This window comes from Pteropus alecto, unplaced genomic scaffold (genome assembly GCF_000325575.1).
Source record: "Pteropus alecto unplaced genomic scaffold, ASM32557v1 scaffold97, whole genome shotgun sequence".
NCBI lineage: Eukaryota > Metazoa > Chordata > Mammalia > Chiroptera > Pteropodidae > Pteropus > Pteropus alecto.
The window spans coordinates 2,887,686-2,910,173 of NW_006439713.1; the positions used below are offsets into that span (position 1 = coordinate 2,887,686).

Sequence of the window (22,488 nt, forward strand, 5' to 3'; positions counted from 1 at the left end):
ATTCTCCATCACAAGACCATGGACAAAGCAGAAAAGTTCCTAGGAAGAGGGTCTGTTCCAGTGACTCAGACAGCAATTCAAAGGTGGCTAAGAAATCATCAAAAGCCAAAGCGGGCCTCGCGAGGATGCCTCGAAGATGTGCAACCACTGCTGCCAGTAAAATTAAGCTCATGAGTGATGTGGAAGATGTTAGCTTAGAAAATGTGTGTACGAGAAGCAAAGATGGAAGGAAAAAGCCCCTCCGTTTTGCATGTACCACAGCTAAGAAGATTGCGAGTGATTCTGAGGGGGATGTAAACTGTGAAGTGCCAAATGAGCAGAATGCCTGTGATGAGAAGCCACCTGAAGCTGACTCAGAAGGTAGTACGAAAAGCATTACTCGGTCTTTAAATGAGGACTCAGACTCTGAAGGTGTGTCGGATTCAGAACAGAAGGGCAGGCCTACCAGGCATACTGATAATCACAAAACACGTGTCGCACCTTCTAGAACAAAGAATTCCTTGATTGGGTCTTCAGAGGATGATTCAAAAAGCCATATTCCAGGGGATGAGATTGGTAGAAAATTGTCTTCTGAGTCAACTTTGGCGCAAAAAGCAGAGAATAATTTCGAAGAGGAACTGAGTTACGGGCTGCGCAGGTGGAATGGCAGAAGACTCAGGACCTATGGGAAGGCGCCCTTCAGTGAGACAGAAGTGGTTCATGACTCGCGGGAAGCCGCCAAGGTGGAAATGAAAAGGAAGAGACTGCATCCTGAACTGGAAAATGCGAAAAATTTGGAAACAACGGGGAATTCAAAGTGCGGACCTGACACTAGTCCCAGATCTGACTCAGATTTGGCATCTGTAGCCGAATCCGATGTTGACTGTGCTGATGAGACAAAAACTAAAAAGAGGAAAACAAAAGGAAAAGCAAAAGTAGTTAGAAAAGGTAAAACTTTTACAGCTAACCTATCTAAGACCGTGAGGCGACAAAGGCAGAGCAAACGTCCTAGGCTCAATGTGGATGATAATGACTGGGAGGATGTGGACTATGCAAAGTCTAAGAGAGTTCTCCGACGTTCAAAAATAAAAACGAGAAATCAGGGTAGAAGGACCGTGAGGTACCATGATGGGGATGATGACAGAAGCCTAGAAAACGTGTTAGATTTTGATGATTGCACCTTATGACCTTGAGGGAAAACCAGTTCATTTAAAGAGGAAGTGGACTGGAATTTATGGTGAAAGTTGGCTGTTGAAATTATTATTATTTTTTTTTGTCCTACAATTCAGGGAATATATTTATATTTTTCTATGAAAAGTTATGAATGTGACTAAATCATGACTGTTATTTTTATTTGCACTTGCTTGCCTTTGTAGCAGCATTCAGCACAGGTGCCAAAATATGCTTCGTTTTGGGGGCAGATCTACTTCGACAGTATTTAACTACATATAGCAAGAGTTTGAAATATGTTAAACACTAGACATCCTGGTTATCAAAACCAATGAGCATTACTTTCATGGTAGCAAGTGCCATGCAGTTATTTTCTGAATTCATCAAGAGGTGGTAGTTTCTAACCCCTGTCCTGTTATAGTGTAACAATTTCACATGACCTATGTTTACAAATTCTTCATAAACATTGCAATCATGGGAGGTGTGACCATGATTAATGGGCAAGGTACCTACCACTTTTTTTTCTTCCCCTGGCTACTTGAGTAGAATGCATTATACTAGATGTGGTCATTTTTATTGAAATTGTTCCCACTTTTCTTTCCAAATGCTGTTGGGTGTCTGTCTTTCTCTGTCTCTCTTTATTTTTAAGGAAAATATCATCACTTTTATTTTATAAACTTGAATTTATAAAGTGCTGGTAAATTATTATTTTTTTTTAACATTTTGATTGTATATTTTAAACCTCTAAGGCCAGACCATAGTCCTAACATTTTCTTTTAAGTTGTGCACTAACGAAATGCTATATAATTTCTTTCCAACATCTCCTGGTTTCCATGTAAGGGGGTTTAACCAAACTCTTGGTCTTCCATAGTCTTACTCTGTGAAATAGAGGAGTTTGTGTGCCTTAGATTTAGGAAAAGTTTGTTCTTCGATAGAGTGTACAGAACTAGAAGAGTATTTAAATTATATGTAGTTCCCTCCATTTCTATTGAAATTGTAGGGTTGAGTTTTGTTAGGTGTGCAATCACATCTCATCTTTGTAGGAAAATAGTTAAATGTTATTCTCCATCTCTTTGTTTTAGCTTACTCCTGCCATGTGCAATCCCAAACATCCTTTGCTGGGGCAACTAAGTGTATCTTTATTAGTGACCTCTAGTTTAAATTTAAGAACCTTGTCATGTTTTGTGGGAAAATAATTTCGGAATCCATTTAAATCAAAACTTCACATCATCAAGTACCATAGTACACTTATTTTTTCGAGCCAAATATTTTTACTTGATAGGCTGTGCTACTCAAACAGTGTAGGTACCCATTCCTAGCTTGTTTGTGCCTGAAGATGGACTTGATTCCAATGGTTTACATATTTTGTAGCTAAGGGGTATGTTACAGTACTCCCACCTTTATTATTTATTGGCCCTAACTATCTGGTTTCACATAAAATTAATGTTTTACTCCTGTGTATCCTTAAGGTAGCAGATACAGAAAAGCATCAGACTCTGGTATCAGAGTTAGAGAATGTTTCTAAGTGTTGTTACTTTTTAATTATCTACTCTGTTTGACATGGTAGAAGGTATTTACTTCCCTGATGTAAAGGGAAGGATATTTTTAGACCTGACCAACTGAGATAGGTGGGATACCTGCTTCTCCTTGGAGAGGTGGCTGAGAGCCATCACCACTTCAGACTGTGATGCTCTTCTCAAAGCTTGTATTAAGTGTATGGGAGACAGTTCGATGCAGGGTAATTATCCTTGACTATGGACCCGAAAAAAGTTAATGGAATGCTCTTTACTTCCCTAAATTTAAGAAATGGTGATAGATGTCATATCCATTAATTTATTTAAATTCTTCTTAAGCTTCTCCGTTTTATATTTCTTCTCAGGGTTATAACTCCATGTTTACCATCATTTGCAAAAAGGTACCAAAAAAATCCATAAATAAGTTTGGAATACATTTATAAGTATGGAAATTCTTTTGGTAAATGATAACTTTAACCATTTAGGCTTCATCAGTAGAACTGTTCTTATCTTTTGGACTGGATTAACTAGTTATTGATTGGCTGGTCAACTAATTGCTAATTTTTAATTTTGTCCAAAATGGTGAGACCCTTGTTTATAGAAGGAGTATTCTGGTTTCATCTGGAAAAAAACAAGAATTGGCCTGGTGACATTGAAAGCACGTGACAATGGTAGCTTTTCAAGTTCTGAAATAAAACTAAGGAATTAGAGAAACATTTTTATGGGTTTTTTTGGTTGTGGTGCTATTCCTAAGGTTAACTTTGAATATGTGACACACGCACTCCTAAATACTTTAAGAAAAATTAATAAATAATTAATAGTTCAAAATGTTTACATTGAGCACTAGAACGTTTGACTTTTTTTCTACTTCACACAAAATGCGCAGGGATTTAATGCACAGATGTACTTTAATATGTTTGAGATCAGTTTGTATTTTTCTTGGTGAGAAAATATGAAAGATTACAAATTGAATGTGAACTGATCCAGAAATAAGTGCTGAGGCTTTCCACTGCACTTGAAGTAACTTAATGGTGTATGGGAAAAAAAGACTGCTGTGATTGTGTATGTCTAAAGTCCTATGATTTTATTCACTTATGGTTTAAAAAAAGGTTTGAGGTATTCAGATTTGATTTTTGATCTCTTTGAAAGACTAATTTACCAAGCATATTAAGAAAAAATATTTCAAATATTAGAAACTAGGTGAGGTTTTAAGAGCATTTTTTTTTTCATATCCTACTTATTTAAAAGGGGTATACTGACAATGTGTATTAACTTCTAAATAAAAGGAAAAGTTTATCCCATTTTCAGATAATTCCTAGGGTGGTGGTTCTCCCTTTCTTAGAGGAAAATCTCTGATTAAATCCTTTCTCAATTTAGTAATCCTTGGAAAGGATGATAAAGCAGTTACAGCTTCTAAGTTAAAACACAAGTTTCTTTTAAATAGCAGAGAGTCATACCTGAAAAGGAAATTCGTTTTATGATAAGGAAATGGTGGGGGGGAAAGGACTTGTTTTAGGAAAAGGCCCTTCAAAACATAGAAGTGCAAATGGAAAAAGACAGAAACCAACAAAAACACCACCTGAGCGTACTACTGATCCAAAAAGATCTTTCACACTCCATTGGTTGATTACATCTTAATACAGATTCTTATTTAGAATAACACCGGGTCCATACTACACTCCCTGTCTCTTGTAGCCTTTTTTTTTTTATTTAGAAATAATTAGAACACAAAATTAATTTTACTCTATCATACTAAAAACTAAACTGAAAAAGATTTTATTCTCTTCCGTTGGTACAAATTAAATTTGATCGTACTGCCTGAAAAAAAAATGAGAGGTTTGTATATCAGAATGCAAGAACATTGTTAAAGTTGCATACAGTATTTTTGCTTTCCCCTTCTACGCAATTGTGTTGATTTTTCGAGTAACTTTTAAATAGCTAGAAAAGGTCTTTTTGCCTTGCCCTGTATTATAGTGGAAATACCTAATCTCTACTCTTTTCATCAATAAGTCAGTATACTTACTTTTTCAGGTACCTTGTGGCTGCCACCAGTACTTTAGTTTTCTTACATTGTATGGAAATTACAGTTCAGTGATTCTAGTATGATGGAGTACAACAAAGCACCTTCATTGTAGAAGAGATTTTCGTTTGTTAATTTATACCTCTCACTTCTGTGGATATCAGGGAATGATAAAGCAGAAACCCTAGGAAATTTGCAATTTAAGAGTTTAAAGATTGTCTCTTATTTTAGTATTTCAGAACAGAAAGACCAAACAAATTTGTCAAAGTTAGGAGAAAATGGAGCATTGTGGAAAAATCTAGTCCAGCTAGATTAGTAAATGCTAATCCTACTTGTAGCTCAAATAGTGAATTAATGGAAAGGATCAAAGTGTAAAGAATGTTTTAATGAAGGCTGCGTTGTTTCTTCTCACATTTTTAAAGAGTATTTTTATAGGTATTTTCTTAAATTATAGATGTTGCCTAAGGATACACGGGAATCCTCAAAGCTTTTTAAGGGGGATTTTTTCCAGTCACTCATTCTGCCAAACTTGTTCCCAATGTATTGTTAATGCGGTAGAAAAATACTAAGACTCTTACTTGGTTGCTCTTACGGGTTTGATGGAAGGAGGTTGGGGAGGGGCAGGGCAGTCCGTTTCAGCCCTACGAATTTGCAGGCTCCATCTTTGGCAGCATGTAATTAACTATAGATTGTATGTCTATTTGTCAAGACTAATAGTTTCATTTAATATAATTCTCAGTATTACAGATTATTTTCTGGTCATACTTTAGTTTTTAAGTTAATTTTAAGGTAAGTTTTATCATTTATTAAAACCTTTAATGAGAATTTGGACTGCTAAAGAGACAGGGACATTCTTACTGACCTAATTGAAATGAGATGGCCACTTACAGACTTTCGACCGCAGCAGCTAGCTCTCCCTAACGTTGATTCCACAAGGAAAATATTTAGAAACTATTACCCTTTTTAGTCAGTGGTTAAATGTGAAAGGAATCTTTATTTATTTAATATATTGAAGTTAATTTTCTAACTGTTGATCCATACTTAGCCCTTGGACTGTACGTATCCAGTTCACCTGTAAAATTCTAACCATTTTCCTGGAAACTTGTCGGAGGCAACTCTTTAATTTTCTACTCCCACACAAGATCTCTGCTTTAACTTTCAAATTAACTCATTACCACATCTAAGTCTTAGCATTTTCACCTAGAAACCAGTTTTTCAGTCAGTTACTAACTAAAATAGTAGTACAATAAATTTAGTAAGGCTTTTTTTTTTTTTTTAATTAACTATAAGCGTCCTAGCTGGTTAATTCTTCAAGGTCTGTACATGTGGTTGGTATTCCTTGTAGCTCATCTTTATCTCTTAAGCAGCCAGCTTCCTAACCTCTGTCCACTGTGATGTTCCTCATGCGGGCAGAATGCGGGCCACGAGCTGGGTGAGGTGGGGCAGCTGCAGGGATCCATGAGACTTGCACAGGTGACTGTCACTGGGTTGTCTGTGACCCGCTGCTGTTCATTAGTGAAGTGATTAAGGAGTTTGGAAACTTAGCAGTCCCCTCGGTAACGTACACTGCCTGCGTCAGTCTGCGGTGCTCTGAGATGTTGCTTCAAAAGTTCATTAAGCAGATGAGCTGTAAGATCCCTTTCACACTTTATAAAATTTTCATCAGATTTTTAGAAAAAAGTTGTAATAGTCATCACACATCTCGTGAGAATCGTGAGAATGTTACCGGTTAACTTTCAGGGATGAGAGGAAGCTGTAGATGGACTGTAGGTGGGAAACAAAACAAGTCAAGGTTCCGTGGTGCCCTCGCTGTGTACTGAAGACTTAACAGATGGCTGCGTTCATCTGTCAACCATGAAAGTGACCAAAGTAGTAAAGAACGACCCTAGACTACAGAGTTCTTTCTGACAATTTCTTGGCCTGACGCTGCCATACTGTGGAAGTTGATTCTCAGTGTTGCCAACAACTTCTAGAAAAGAGTAAAACGTTGAGTCTAGAGAGTAACAGAAAATACTTTGACCTACAGCCATTTTCTAAAGAGACTGTTTAGTTGAGGGGATCCTTTTGGAAACTTACGCTTTAGGGGGGATGAATATCAGTGATAAATGCTATTTGCTTCCTGAGTTTTGGTCATTTCATTGCTTATCAGTGAAGGGCAGACAATAAAGAACATCTTAAATCAGCTCTGATAGAGGCTCGCTTGAGAGAGGGTGATCTGCAGCTAAGGTTTCCCCCTGTTATGAAAGTGATTTAACACTGATCAGTAACATCAGTGCTTAAAAAGTATATGAAATAGGCTAGTGTATTTTCATTTTGATTCAGACGTTTTTCTCTCATTCTCGTTTGTTTTTAATATGCCAATTAAAAGGCTGTTGGGATTAAAATTCTTTATGCTTCTGCAGCAGTGGTGTGTGGTGTACTTTGGATTTAGAAAAATAATATATCAGTATCATAATTGGGATATGAATAATCCTTAAAATATAGAAACTAGAGACTACTGCTTCCAGTCGAAGTAATGTCTGCATCCAAGTTTCTGTTCACAGACCATCTTAGAATACAGTGATCTGTGAGTTACAATTTAAAGTGATCATCTAGGTAAACTGATCTAGTACTACTACACATGGAAATTTTCTACTGCTGTGGTTTTTGCCATACCCAAATATGTAATCATTTATAGGAAAGCCACAATGCCTCAATCACTCAGTCACTTCCAACACATAACTGACCCAAGTCCATCCGGGACAGTAGGACTTGCGGTATTGTACTGACTTGTTAGTATTAAATGATATCGCAAATGTATCGTTAGAGTAGCAGCCTCCAAAATTTTGAAGCTTGTATACTAACGTAAATTGGACTTCTCTCTGACCGTGAATTCTGTATATGTTTCTAAAAACTGTTTGTAGTTTTCCAAGGAGAATAAAGCACTTTATAGTTTATCAAGTTCTCAGTAATAAAATTAACACTGACTTACATGTATGCATTATTTTTTTCGAATTCCCAACAGTCGTTGAGATTCTGTTTCTATATGAAATTCCCATTTTATGTTCTAAGACTTTAGAGATAGTTTCATCAAGTTGGAGTTTCTATACGTAGTATAATTTCTTCCCATTTTCTCCCCTTTCTGGACATATTTATTTGAAGTTCAAGTTTCCTTTTTTTAAAAGCCTGGAGTGTCTTCTGTCAATCTTAACTGTCTTCTCTTATTTTGAATTACAAATAACCATTCAGTAAAATGTTTTAGAGTTAGCATTTATTAGGTTTCTAAATGCAATATAGGGTACTTGGATCAGTATATCACAAGAGAATTAATTGTCGCAGCTTAAATCATTTGTCCCACAAAAATGTTTAGTCGTTGGATTTTATCTATTCTGTTCAACTGGATATGTTGGAAATGGATCAACTGTCTAATTTTAATGCTTTTAAAAAACGCAAATGGATGCAGTTAGTTGAGTGATACTAGTATATCCTTATACGTACAAATTTCACCTTAATTTTTCTACATATTTTAAAAAATCTTTTCCCTATTGTAGCATATATACCACCTTTTGCCTAACACTGGTGTAATGTGCTATAGATTGACTTTGGATCTTGGGTTGGTTTGCAGAGACTAATGTTCGTAATTTTAAAATTCCCAAGGAAAAATTCTCTGAAGTGGTGAAAACATTGCACTTTAAGTCACTCCCAAACTTCATATGCAGGTGACTCCCTAGAGCCCAAATAAGGGGAGTGACTATGCTGCGTGAGGTGTCGCCATGATCAGCTTAAGCCGGCTAAAATGCCATTTTTGCAATACCAGGTGACTTTGCAATGTTTACATTGAACAAAACATGATATCTTTAGAAGTAGAATTTCAGTAGAAAAGCACGTGAATCACATAACTGGCAGAAGGGCCTGATGCATTAGTGGGGGGTTTCTTTTAGTAAACTGGTTCCCAGCCTTTTGGGGGAGAACCCTTTGGGGTCTTGGAGAGAGCACAGGCACGTCTTTGAAATGAGTTTCACAGACTTGAGATAAAATCTGAAGGGCTTTCCTTTTGAGGGCAGAAGACTCATAATTCTTGCCCTGCTAATGAGTATGTCAGTCTAAAGAAGCCATTTTCACTTGCACTCATTTGCCCTTGATGATGGAGGGCGAACATCTCCATTCACAAAAGGAAAAACTTGTAATGTCGGTAGTGGGTACTTTCACCGCTAGAGAATAATAGTCGTACTCGATAGCTGACAAAACAAAAAACAAAACCCCAACAAAAACCCAAACCCCTTATTTCTAGTCCTTAGTAGTGAAACGGATCTAGTGGAAGAGAGTCCTCCAGATAGATGTCAAGTGTGGTTATCCCTTGATGTACGGCCTGTCCTCGTAGACTGCCGAGAGCGGGGCTTGTGTACTTTGAAGACAGGTGGTTCAATTCTTAATGATTTCAAGACTGAACTGCCAGCAGAGGCCTAGCATGCAGGGGCTAATGTGCCTCAGTTGCATTTTTCTCAAGAAACATCTGCCCTAGGGGCGTAGCGATTCTTTTTGCGAAAATCCGGCTTTGGGTCCACCAACCTGGTCAGTGTTGGGGAGCAGGACCCTGGCAAGTCGCCTCAGGCCACTTGAGGACTTGCCTTTGTCGAGGGCTTTTGGTCAGACCTCGTGTCTGGTGGATCCCGTCAAGTTTTCTAGCTCCCTCAAAGGGAGCCTGCCTTGCCCCCTAGCCGAGGTTTCTGTAATATGTTCTCACAGCAGCTATACTGACGTGTAGAAGTGGTTTGTTTTTGAATCTTAGCCTCTCTGTGCCCGGCACATACCTAGCTCAAAATATCTGAATAATGGTGAAACTAGGATTGAACAATTTCATTTACACAAAGTGGTCAAATACTTGAAAAAAAAAATGGATCTAGGATTAAAACCACATTTCAATTTTATAAGACCAATATACAATTTAATTTTTTAGACTAAGGGAGATGTTGGTGTTGGAATTAAAACCTTAAGGATCTTGAAACAGCTGACACTGTCAGTGTGGTCACGATGGCATTTCCTTGTTTAGGTTCTAGGAAAATTATTTTAGAACTACTGACTCAAAGTATTAGAAATGGTATCAAGAAATTTAAATCTATGTAAGGTTCTATTTTAAAAATTCAGATTTTAAAAAGTGCTTTTAGATTAGCTTTATGATGCTGGAAAGTACTTAGCCCCGTTCTTATGAATCTGCTGCTCTTTTAAGTGACAGTCATCCTCACAGATTATAAACTATGCTTCTATCCAAGACTTCCTTTTGTAGATAAGGAAATGGAAATTTATATCAAGTCAAAAATGCGTAGCGGCATTGATGATGATGACTTATGTTTTTTATTTAGCAATGCGAGTCGTTTTACAATTTATTGTTTAGGACTGTATTGTTGAGGAATGTAAGATCTTGTGTTATGAGGTTTTTGCATTTACATTAACTTTCACTCTTTTCAGAATTTGTTCCTAGAGACAGAGAACCCCATACAAAAGTGAGAACATGTATGCATAATCAGAAGGATGCAGTGCAAATGCCTAGTGAAACTCTGAAAACAAAAATGGTGCCTGAGAAAGTTCCCCGCAGATGTGCTACTGTTGCTGCAAATAAAATAAAGATAATGAGTAATCTAAAGGAAACGATTTCAGGACCAGAAAATGTCTGGATTAGGAAGAGTAGCAGAAAACTGCCCCATCGAAATGCTTCTGCTGCGGCTAAGAAAAAATTACTGAATGTTTATAAAGAGGAGGATACAAGCATAAATTCTGAAAGTGAAAAAGAGCTAGAAGATATTAATAGCAAAATGCTGCTTTTTTAGTCAGTTCAGAGCTTGGAAAGCAAAAGCACAGTAGTGACTATGGAAATGTAGAAGTGAAGTCGAAAACACACGTAAACTGGCAGTTGCATTCTGCTCCTAGCTCTAAAGGGAGTTTCTTGTTGGCACCTTTTGAGGAGTCTTCTGAAAGCCATAATCCAGTGGGACAGTGGGAGGGAGGCTTCCTCTCGTGGGCCACTGTGCAGACTCACTGTAAAGATTCTGAGCAGGAAACACTGTGAAGCCTGCATGTAGCTGGAGAGGCAGAAAGAAAACACAAATGGCCGGCCTCTTGTAAAATTATTCCTTTTCAGAAAGGAAGGGCCTTGGAAGAAATTTCTTGATTCCTTAGAAGAAAATACAGTCGTCCCTTGGTATCCCCAGGGGGTGGGGTCGGGTTGGTTCCAGGATGCCCGCCCCTCCCCCCCCAAATCCACAGATGCTCAAGTCCCTTCTATAAAATAGTGTGGTCGCATGTGACCCATGCACATCCCACTGTATACTTTAAATAATCTCTGGGTTACTTATAAGACCTAATGCAATGTAAATGCTGTGTAAATAGTTGTTACACTGTATTGTTTAGGGAATAATGACAAGAAAAAAAAGTCTGTACATGGTTAGACCCTGGTTGGCCTAATGACATGGTACACGTCAGCAACAATGTGACATTTTTCCCAAAAGAATATTTTTGATTTGTGGTTGGTTGAGTCCCCATATATAGAACCCTTGCATATGGAGGGCCAGCTGTAATGGGAAGTGGACAGGGAGGGTCTATACCGAAAACTTAAAATGACTGGAAAAAATTCAAAATCTCAACCTGCTAATTTTAAAGGTTCTTCATCAGAGTATAAAATTTCAGACCACCATGACTGTGGTGTCATTACTGAAATAAAATGAGGCACGTTTCAGGAGGAAGCGTCACTGAGCCTGTTTGATTTTTGAATGAAGCAAATATTTTAGCAAGATCCAGTTCCTACAGTTCACAAACCCCAAAGTCAAAACAGCTTGAACTAGAAGGACCCAGGGGTTCGATGATGAGGCTGTTGATCTAGTTCTGAAGCAGAGTTGGAAATAAAATCCAAAAATGTCATAAAACATTTTGTTTATATTCGAATTCATACTGAATGATGACCACTTGATATGACTAATTCAGGGAATATATATTTTTCTATGAAAGCTATGAATGTGACTATCACAACTTATTTTCCTCATTTTTACTTTCAGGTAGCATTTACAGAGATGCCAGAATATGCCTCGTTATGAGGCTGGTCTTAATCAGAAAATAAAAAGTATAGATGAAGATAAAAATAGTCATATTTTTAGATGACACAGGGACATCCTCTTACGTTTTTCTACAGCACCTTAAAAGTTAGAACTTTATGAACACTGAGCAGATTTATTACAGTCGCATTGCGACAAGCGAATGGCGGCATGTCTGGGGTGTTTCATTGTGGCCTTCACGAGGATTAGAAAACCTGGTCTTGACACTAAAGAATTTCTTTGCAATGAGCTTTCATTTGTTGTTAATAGCTATTTGTTGAAATTAAAATCGCCAGATTAAATGAACGCACTGTCAAATCCTTTGAACAATAGAACATGCTGTTGGAAAAATGCACTGTTAGAAGTTGTTTTCCCATTTAAAAATATCTGTGAATATTATGATTTGCATGTGTAAATCTGAAAAAGTAAAACGAACCTAAGGGTTTCTATTCCTTTTTCATTAAAAGCCTAATGTAATGCATAGTTTTTGGTTAAACAGGTCGACCAAGTGTCTAGATTACTTGAGAAATTTGTTTGTGATTGCATGTCTGCTTAAAAAAAGGCTTTTGTCGTTTCCGTTTTCTTAGCATAAGCCAGAATGTTTCTAACCTATAGAGTCTGTGTCCTTTGCTTTGTTCAGAGTATACTTTTATCTGAAATACTGATACCAGTTTCTTGTTACTAGTGCAGGTGAGAAAGGGAAGAATTCCTAATAAACATATTTTTAGGTGTGTAGGGTTTGTTTTTTGATCTCTAATGCAATGTTTAAACCTATTTCCAGTCCCATATTTACACTTAATTTGATATTGGGTATGTTATAGCCTCAACAAATACAAATAACCATAAAATGAAAATATTTAAGTCTCAAGACTTATGGAAAATTTTTGACAATTTCAGTGTAATGAAAGGATTTCAATTTTGAATTTATAATTTGTGGCGGGGTTAATTTCTGTCAGTACTTGAGATTGTATCACCAGCCGTTCATAATGGAATCCCTTTTCAGGTTTAGTATTTAATTTGAACATATATTTGCCTTTTTTTAAGTGCTTGGCCTAAATTTATTGTAACTGCATGAAATAAGCTTTTGTTTGAAAGTTAACGTTCTTGTAAAATGCTCTCTAAAATGTATGCAGAATTTTAATCATGATCAAATGTATTATCATTACCCCATTTAAAATTTTAATCAGGTTTCCAGAAATGATTTCTTCATAATGTAACAAATCAAATTGAGGATCTGACTGGTAAAAATGACGTTATTTTATTCAACTAAAGGACTAAGAGTGATACCCAATCTTTTTATTCTGCGGTTCAGTCATTCTATAAAGCCAATTAACCCAGGAGTCTTATTGCAGTTTTAAAACATCATATTGGTAATCTCTATATTCACTAACTATAAGTTTCCTAAGCTCTGATGGGATAGCAATTTAGTCTTATTGTTTATACCTAAATGTTCAAATTTTGCTTCATAGCCCAGTCATATTTTGCAGTTATGTGTAAAATCGCTAAATATTGGTTTTTATGTAAATGCTTTAGTTGCTCATTGTTTCTTCCACACCTTAAATGTTTCTAGCAACTTCCTGATTTCTTTTTTTTTTCTTAAGAGGCTTCCCCGACCCCAAATTAGTACTTAACTTTGTGACTATTTGATAGGGTTCCAGAATATAAGCAGTGTCGTCTAGTGTCAGCACAACTAAATCTAGGTAAACAGACTTTTATTTTTTCATTGCAATACTGGGTATTTTCATTTAAACTATGGCACAGTTCTTTTTAATCCTGCTTGGAATTGTGCTCCGTGAACGTTGTCTTCCGGCAAATTTTAAAGAAGAGAACCAGTTAAGCACTTTGCTTATTAATGACAGGCTATTTAAAGCAAAAACAAATTTTGTATTAGAAATGGCCAAGTTTGAAAAAGAGCAACTATTTTTGCATTCTCATAAAGTCTTTTAGATCAGCTTGACGATCATCAGCTTTTGAAATGTGAATTCCTACTGCCAGAGTAAAGGTCTCATTTTTATAACACCACGAAGCACTGTGTTTCTTCTTGGCTTTCCATCCTCCTGTCCGGGGTCCCGAGGACGCGCCGGGCCCCGGGCCAGCACCTACCTGGGGGCGGCCGCGCTGTGGAGCTGGGTGATAAGCCAAAGCTCACCCAGTCGCTTCACGGGAACGGGGCGAAGGAGGGGAGAGTAGCGAGGCCGGCCTCTCCCCCGAGCGCTGCAGAGCGGGGTGGGGGTGGCGGCCGAGACCCTCCTCTCCGCGGCCCGTTACCTGGCCTGACGGGAGGCCCCGCCGGCCCCTCCCCGCCCTCGGCTCGCCTCTCGCCTCTCTAGGCCGCAGTCATTTCATCTCGGTCTCCTCGTCACCCCGCGGGGGCCCGGGGCGCGTGCGCGAAGGTGGCGGCAGGGGGCGTGGCAGGGCCCAGGGGGCAAGGCTTAGGGCGGTGGGCGTGGCCATGCTCCACGGCACGTGCGCGAAGGCTCGCAGGGGGCGTGGCGTGGGGGACCGAGGACGAGGAGGAAGACGGCGAGGCGGGCAGGGAGACGCCCGAGGACAGGGAGGTCCGGCGGCAGCTGGCGCGGAAGAGGTGAGACACGCGGTCGCGGTCCCAGACCCGGTACTCGGCCGGCGCGGGCGGACGCTCGTCGCCGGCGCCGCTTTGCCCGGGGAAGTCCTCGGCGTGTGCGGGGAGAGCGGTCCCGGGGCTGCGGCACGCAGGCGGCACCTGCCGCGGACGCGGGCGGGGGGTGGCCGTTAAAGGAGCCGCCTCCGCGCCTGCCTTCAGCGTGGGTTTAGGTCGTTTCCTGCTCTCCCCTGAAACCTCTTTCCGTACGACAGCCCTGTACCTTCGTGTCCCAGGTTTGTGTCATATCTTTGGTTCATGGACATGACACAGCTCTTAGAACTTTTCTCTTCTACGCCCCACACTTAAGTTAGCATTACGTGTCAGTGGCAGTTGGATAATGTCTTTTAAAAGTACGAATACGGTAATTGGAGAAGGTAATGAAGATTTTGCCGCATTTATTTAATCTCCCATCACCCCTGAGTAAATCCCAGCCACCGTGGCCTTTCACCTCTACACTTTTCAGAATGCTTCTCAAAAGTTATAAGGCATTTTCTTGCATATGGTATTATCACTTATAGCAAAACTAAAAAATTTTGATACTCTTGATACTGTCAATACAAATTTGATAAATTTAATCAGATTTATCTAATTGTCCCAGATGTCCGTTTTACAGTGGGTTTGTGTACATCAGAATTCTAACAAGGCCCACACGTTACATCTAGACGTTTCGTCTCTTGAGCTTCCTTTCATGTAGAGCAGCGCCCCTCCTTCTGCACCTCTGCCGAGACTGGTGGTCCTGTAGCATGTCCCACATCCTTGATTTGTCTCATGCTTTCTCTTCCTGTCATTTAATATGTGTCCATCATCTGCATTCTCTGTAAAGCTCCTTCTAGAGGCTTGGTCAGATTCAAGTTCAATACTTTGCTGGCAAGAATGCTTCGAAAGTGGTGCTTGCTGTTTCTTACTGCACGCTATGCCCAGTGATCCCTTTTTTAGGGACGCTAAGTGGGTCAGGTGGACAGCCTGATCTCTTTTGTAGAGTTCTCCAGGAATTTCATATACAATGGTTTTATCCGTTGATTATTGTCGCCCGAATCCATTGTTTTTTGAGGATTGTAATTATGTTCTTTATAAAATTAAAATTTGCATTTTACTTAATGCAAAATTACACTGATGGTAACCATCCTTTTTATCATAATCCAATATTAATTATATTTAAGTTGCTTTAGTTTTGTCTTTTGTTTCTTGTGTTAGGGAGGTGCGGCTTCTTCGAAGAGGAACAAAAACATCTTTGGAAGTGTCTCTGCTAGAAAAATACCCCTGCTCCAAGTTTATAGTTGCTGTAGGAAATAATGCAGTAGGTAAGTGGGAATGCGTTAGACTACACATTTCGTTGAAAGGATAAAATCTCCAGTTACTTATATTTCTTTTCATCATAAAAGATTTTAAATGTCTGTCATTTCTTTTGGAAAAAGTCATAGAACACCTTTGTCTCTGAGTAAAATCTATCCCTGCTTATATGACAGTCTCTTTTTGATAAAGTTAAAAACTGAGATTTAAAAGAAATGTTCTAAGTTTCGGGAACTTACAGACTCAAGGGCTCAGTCCTGGTGTTTGCGGTATTTGGGGTGCCTTAGGCTCCTGCGCTTGTTTTGGCCAGACTGGGTGGGGCAGAGGTGGTGCGTGTGTACATGGCCCTTGGTAGCGATGGCTCTTAAATGTTTTTGGATTAATGAACTCTACAAATAACAGGAATGGCTAATATTTTGAGAACTCCAGTGCTAAGGTTTTTACACGCGTGAATCTGTTTGAGAGGTTAAAGTTAGAGCGGCGTGGAGTTCAGCTGGGACAGCGTACATGTGCAGGTACCAACACCTGTGTAATTTAGGGGTTCGCTTGTCCCGAGGAGAGCATTTGGCATCTCTGTAAGATCCCATGCCCTCCCTGTACGGTAGCCCCAGTGCTCACAGAGCAGCACACGGTGAATAACCACTGACTCGTTCATGCGAAGTTCTCTGTCCTGAAGCTTTCCGGATGAGTGTCACACTGTGAGAGCGTGGTAAAGTCTGTCAGACCTGTCGTCCCAGTTCCTGGCTCCAGTGCCATCTGCGCTCAGGACCTGGCCTTCACCGTCTCAAGGCCTCAGTTTCCTTTTCTGGAAGATGGTGGTGCAAGGCCGATGGCCTCGGACGGCTCTTTTACCTCTAGAATTCTAGACTAACTTGAATGAACTTATTTTTTTATTTTTGTTATTATTTTTTAGTTTCAAATAGTCATCTCATTTATTAGTCTCTGTTATTAGATTTTACAGAGACTACTTTTTTTAAAAAACCCTTTTATGGTACAACTTAGTCTACATGTGATTAAATATTTCGAAGTGCAGAATTCTTTTGCGTGGTTAGAGGGGGAGCGACCTTCAGCGGGGTGGTCGGGTTTGAGCTCAGTCGAAAAGAGGAGCAGGCATTTCCGAGTAAGGCAAGAGGTGGACCGATTTTTTTTATTGAATAGAAAACACACCTTGAAACAACACTAACTTACTTGAATTGTTTTCCACAGCATTTCTGTCGTCATTCGTTATGAATTCGGGAGTCTGGGAGGAAGTTGGTTGTGCGAAACTCTGGAACGAGTGGTGTAGGACAACAGACACTGTGCATGTGTCCCCCCCAGAGGCTTTCTGCGTGTTTTACCATCTGAAATCGAACCCCTCGGTACGTGGGCCTTAATTTGTATGCGTCAGAAGCAGGCATCGTTTATGTAGTGTTCATGTGAACGCCACATTCCTCCATATTTACTGTCGCACTGAGACATTCTAGAAGTCCGTAGGCAGTGGCAGTCACCACTTCGTTGCTTAGATAAATATTAATGTGGCCCATACAGCGTGTTGGTAAAATTCTTAGGAGATTCTGAAATAAGTTCGTTAGAAATGAGCTGTAAGCATTAGACACTTAAATCTTACCCTCATTCAAAAAATTATTTCAGTTGGCGCCTCAAAAAGTGCAAAAATGTGTCCACTTCATCAGCAGGGAGTTCTCCTTTGTGGCTGTATACCCAGTACTTAGCCAGTGCCACGTACACGCTAGAAACCCAGTTAACGTTCGTTCAACAGATGCATTCTAAATACAATTCTGTGGACATCAGGCTTTCATCCTAACCTATTTTGTCCTGATATTTTAAGTCAGAAGAGGCATTCTGTACCTGAAGCCGAATGATTCCTTTAGATTACACTTGTCCTGAAGCTAAGGTTGGGTTCATTCAGAGAATGCAGCATACTAGGCAGTTTGGGAGACAAGTCAGGCAGATGAGGCGGCCGGGCAGGTTATGTATGTGTCCCCATCTGCTTGTCTGAAAGAGCGCCATTCCACACTGCTGAGCACTCCGACAAAGGCCAGGGACAGGGACTCAAACAATGGAAGAAGTCAGTAATTCCGTAATATAATAGCGTTGCTTATTTCAGAAGGTAAGGACCAAATGGCAGCCTTGAAAACTGTAGAATTTGATTTTATAATACAGTTGGTTTCTATAACATGATCCAAAGTTATTGAAGGATTCATAAGGATTATTATAAACATCCAGTTATAAACTAAGCACGCTCTTTGTAACAGCTTAGTTACTTTAGAATAGGCAGCGAAGGTCAGGTAGAAGATCAGGTCTGGTTATCCGTACTATTTATTGGTTAGAGAGCTCTTGAGTATTCAGATCCTTTGTGTGTAGCTAGTTCCATACCCAGTCTTTTTCTTCTCCCCTGTCCCGGGGCCTCCTTTTTCCCCTCTTGTGCAGTTTTTGTGTGGTCGTTAGTGTGTTTGTCAGTATTTTCATAGAAAACGTGGTTGACGTCTGCGGACAGTGTCACGACCGGGAGTCTCATCCTCTCCTGGCATCGCGGCCTCGCAGACGCTTTCACCTTGAGCATGCGGTTCACGACTTGGTTTCTAAAATAACACCTTCTTCTCAGGCTTCAGCAGCGCTGCAGGATGCCGTCTGGGCCGAGACCCTGTCGGGCCGCTGTCCTTTACTCCCATAGCACCTGGTGTCATCTGGCGATGACGTTCTACAGGGATCTTAACTTTGAGTTTGGTTGTCACAACGTGCGACCCTCAGAAGGGCAGCAGGGCTGGCAACATCCCTGTTTCATAAAGAGGATTCTAATGGGATTTACTGGGAATATCTTCAGCGTCTCACAGTAGCTGTCAGTGTGCACTTTATTCTGATGTTAATTGCCACGATTAGCTTGATTCTTAAATTTTAAAGAAAAATAAGCCAGTAGCAGATTCAGGAAAGTGTTATCTAAATCGTATATTAGGGTTCACATAACATATATTGTGATACGTTGGGGGTGTGTGAAATCTCTTTGACCTTAGAAAAACTTGCATTTCGGTTTTTCAGGTTTTTATTTGCCAGTGCAGTTGCTACGTTGCTGAAGATCAGCAGTATCAGTGGCTGGAAAAGGTGAGAGATGCAGGCCGGGTGTGGTCGACGACAGGAGTTGCCATTTGTTAAAGGTTCAGTATCTCTACACTTAAACCTTCATTGTCACATATCGAAGTGGGGAAGTATTTGGGTTTTTTCCTTAATAACGTTCTAGAAATTTGTTACAAGATATAAAGAATAAAAGAACCTATTTCACAAGCGTAATCAGCATTGTGCTAGGTTATAGGTCATAGAGGGATGTTTCTGCTCTGTGACAAAATGATATATATATATTACATATGTGTGTGTGTATACTTATTTGGAAACCAATTTTGTGTTAGGTTTTTGGCTCTTGTCCAAAGAAGAATATGCAGGTAACTATTCTTACGTGTCGACATGTTACCGACTACAAAACTTCAGAATCTACTAGCAACCTTCATTCTCCTTTCCTGAAGGCCCTGAAAACACAGAACTTCAAAGAGCCTCCATGCTGTTCACTGCTAGAACAGCCCAACATTGTGCACGACCTTCCTGCAGCAGGTAGTATTAAAACAGGTCACGGTTCATTGTATGGCTTTATTGATAGTCGTGACTTTGAATGTTAGAGACCTTTTTGAGGGAGTGTGTTAATGACGAATGATAACGCATTGCTGTTTATCTTCAGTTTCTGTAGTTGCTAGTACATTGTATTTGGTTTGCGTTTAAAAAGACTTCAGACACAGAGCTGCTCAGAGTTCTTAACTCTTACCCTTCAAGAATGCTATTTCTTTTCGGTCTTTGGTACCTCATCATGCGAGCCAATGCTAGGTGTACGTTGCTGGCGTATGAAAAGTTAGTGAAGTATGTTTTAATCGTCAGAATAAGGCTTCAGATGTTGAACCTTGGTGGTTACTTTAATATATATACACTTTTTCGTACCCCCTTCCCCCAGTTACTTTAATATTTTATCTTTGGGCTTTTGAGCCACGCTTCCCTTGTCAGGCCCGCTTCCACGTCTGGAAGTGGACTTTCCCTTCTAATAAAGCTTTGCTTTTCTACTGGGGGGGGAAAAAAGTGTGTGTGTGTGTGTGTGTTTTATCTTTGTTCCTATTACTAATTATAGAAAAGAAATGTGCGTATGTGTGTTTTATCTTTGTTCCTATTACTAATTATACTCTAGCATCATATCAAAATTAGATTGTCACTTACTTTTCAGTAGTTAATGTTATAGTACAAATTAATTGTTATTGGTTAATAAAGGGGTTTTTCCTTTAAATGTTAAGTTAATTAGAATATGTGGCTAAATATTTTACATTATGCATTGTATATTATTTATATTATAGTCAAAATTTTAATCTCGTAGCTATGATGCGTTTCAGCATATGTTCAGGAAGTGCAAAATAATATTTGCAAATGCAGGAGAATACTTAGGAAAATAATTGGCTTTGAAAGAAAATATGCATTATAATGGGTTCAAGATGGCAGTAAAGGCTTTGATTACAAGAGGCAACAGAGACAGCTGTTTTTAAAAACAGTATTATTTAGAGACGATTCACTTAAATATTCTATAATAGAAAACTCGAGTGTTTTTCTCCTTGTGTGTTCATAGTTCTGAGTTACTGTCAGGTGTGGAAGCTCCCCGCTGTTCTGTACGTGTGCTACACTGACGTCATGAAGTTAGACCTAATCACAGTCGAAGCTTTTAAGCCCGTGCTTTCTACCAGAAGCTTGAAGGGTTTGGTCAAGGTAAGGTTTTACTCATTGACTTAATAGCTGAGTTACTATGATGAACTTAATAAAAAACATAAATGTGCAATATCAGTTTAAAACCTAAGTAACATGCAGAGATCCTTTTTTTCTTAAAGTTTTCTGATCTGGCAGTTTGAATGTGATCGCCACCCTCTCTTCTAGCTACACCTCTGTGACTTGAGTATTTCGTTCATGTCTCATAGATCAGTGCAGTGCATTTAAATCCCAGGTGGCTGTGTAGAAAGATGGTTTTACTGTTCAAGAAGTTTCTGTCACTGACTCATTTGGAAGGTTATAATTTTTGAGAAGGCATTTCATTCAGATTTAATCTAGTCATTTGGAAGGTGATCGTTTTTGAGGAGGCATAGTATGGATCAAATTAACATAACATTTATTCATCTAATTTTGATGGGACTGGGTCTGTGAGGGGAAGATATAGCTGTTTCCTGCCTTCAGTCTGTGTACTACGTCTGTGGGCTCTTCCCCCAGAAAGATGTGTACACAGAACGTCTGCCTGTTATTTCAGGTAGTTTAGGAAACTGCCCTATTTCCTAAGAGATTTGCTGGAAGTCCCTGGACTCTCAGTTTGAGAACAACTTCCTTAAAGGGACGAGGTTATGGTAGCGTTGTTCCGCAGCCCCGTTTTATGCTGGAATGGCCATTAGTGTTAACTTTCCCGTGTGTTGGCGTCAGCTCATTTCACAGGTCTCGTAAGTTAGTTTTCTTGCTAAAATATCAGTTCTTTGTGGGAGTGGGCCATGGTTTTTCATTCTGGTATCCCGAGTTCATCACGTATGCAGCCCCCAGTAACCATTTGTTGAGTTAATAAGAGTAAAGCTCTAACTTACAGTAGTCGGTCCTCCTCATCGGATGCATACACTGTTCTGTGCCATTTTGAATGAGGAGCTCGATACTCCTGAGTCGGAGACACATGACTTCATCACAGCTTGGCAAGAAGTGTGAGCTTCATGTTTGCATCAGTGACAGAAACTTCTTGAACAGTAAAACCACCTTTCTACACAGCCAGGATTTCGATATCTGTGGGGGTCCCGGAACTAGTCCCCCGTGGACACCGAGGGATGCCTGCCGTGTGTCATTAGATCAGCGAGAGTAATGGTTAATCTTTCTGGCAAAACGAGTCATTTTATATTAGTCACCCCCTCTGAAGTATACACTGATCGTCTGGTTTGCTCCCATGTCACTGCGAGCGGGCACCTGCTGCCTGGTTCACGTGGTGCCCGCTCAGTGCACAGGTGCTCCCGGAACACCTGATTCGTTCTGAGAACTGTGACGCATCGGTCACACAGCCTTAAGTCAGCTTTCAGCTTTTAAGCGTATTTTGGAAGGGGAAATTTAACTTTCTAAACCTTTTACTTCTTGCTCTAAACATAATGCCTTGAGGTAGGGCGAGGCGGCTCTTTGGAAGAGCAGTTTTGTTAATGACCAGATACAGTCTCCCGAGTCCCACTTCCTGCCGACCTGAAGTGCTGTTTGGGGTGCGCTAATGACTGCAGGATGAAGTGCTGTTGGGTCAGCACCGTGGGTTGTCTTGCGTGCCCACTGCGTGGACCCACAGTGCCAGGTGGCCCTCCGCTATGGGGCTGCCAGGCCATTGGCGCCACCGCCTGGAGGTAGCACAGGTAATAAGCATCCTGCCAGGCTGATGCAGAGTAGCACAGCCACGTGCCGGCCAAGGGACGGGCGAGGCCGCACGGGGGGTGGCCCCGGAGCTGGATTGAAAGCTGGATGAATCCTGGCAGAGAGTAGGGGGTGGTGCGGGCAGCCAGTGGCGAGTTTAAGGTGCGGATTTTGATATCTGCGGGGGTCTTGGCAGAGAGTAGGGGGTGGTGCGGGTGGTGCGGGCAGCCAGTGGCGAGTTTAAGGTGCCTTGAGGAGCGGTGGCGAGGGTGGTGTCGGGCTGCAGACGCAGGGGAGGGCCCGCATGCGAGGTGGGCCGAGCCGGAGCCTTCCGTCCGCCAGGGCTGGGCAGGGTTCCCGCGAGTCTGGGCGACGGGAGGACCCGCTCAGACGGTTGCCCCGCCTGCC

At 40.4% G+C, this 22,488-nt stretch overlaps 2 protein-coding genes across 2 annotated transcripts in view; both read left to right on the top strand.

Annotated features, from left to right (window-relative positions):
* The window catches only part of BRWD1 (bromodomain and WD repeat domain containing 1), a gene marked incomplete at its 5' end in the record, with an annotated part of 92,562 nt that extends 84,907 nt beyond the window's left edge, over window positions 1–7,655 (top strand). Inside the window, one exon of the mRNA XM_015593081.2 lies at window positions 1–7,655. Coding sequence (XP_015448567.2) covers window positions 1–1,166 — 1,166 coding nt within the window.
* PSMG1 (proteasome assembly chaperone 1) overlaps window positions 6,098–22,488 on the top strand; it is a 24,115-nt gene continuing 7,724 nt past the window's right edge. Inside the window, exons 1-8 of the mRNA XM_025050201.1 lie at window positions 6,098–6,115; window positions 14,075–14,328; window positions 15,562–15,668; window positions 16,864–17,015; window positions 18,691–18,753; window positions 19,056–19,254; window positions 20,303–20,439; window positions 20,899–20,968. Of these exons, the coding sequence (XP_024905969.1) occupies window positions 6,098–6,115; window positions 14,075–14,328; window positions 15,562–15,668; window positions 16,864–17,015; window positions 18,691–18,753; window positions 19,056–19,254; window positions 20,303–20,439; window positions 20,899–20,968 (1,000 nt within the window). The remainder of the gene's footprint in view (window positions 6,116–14,074; window positions 14,329–15,561; window positions 15,669–16,863; window positions 17,016–18,690; window positions 18,754–19,055; window positions 19,255–20,302; window positions 20,440–20,898; window positions 20,969–22,488) is intronic.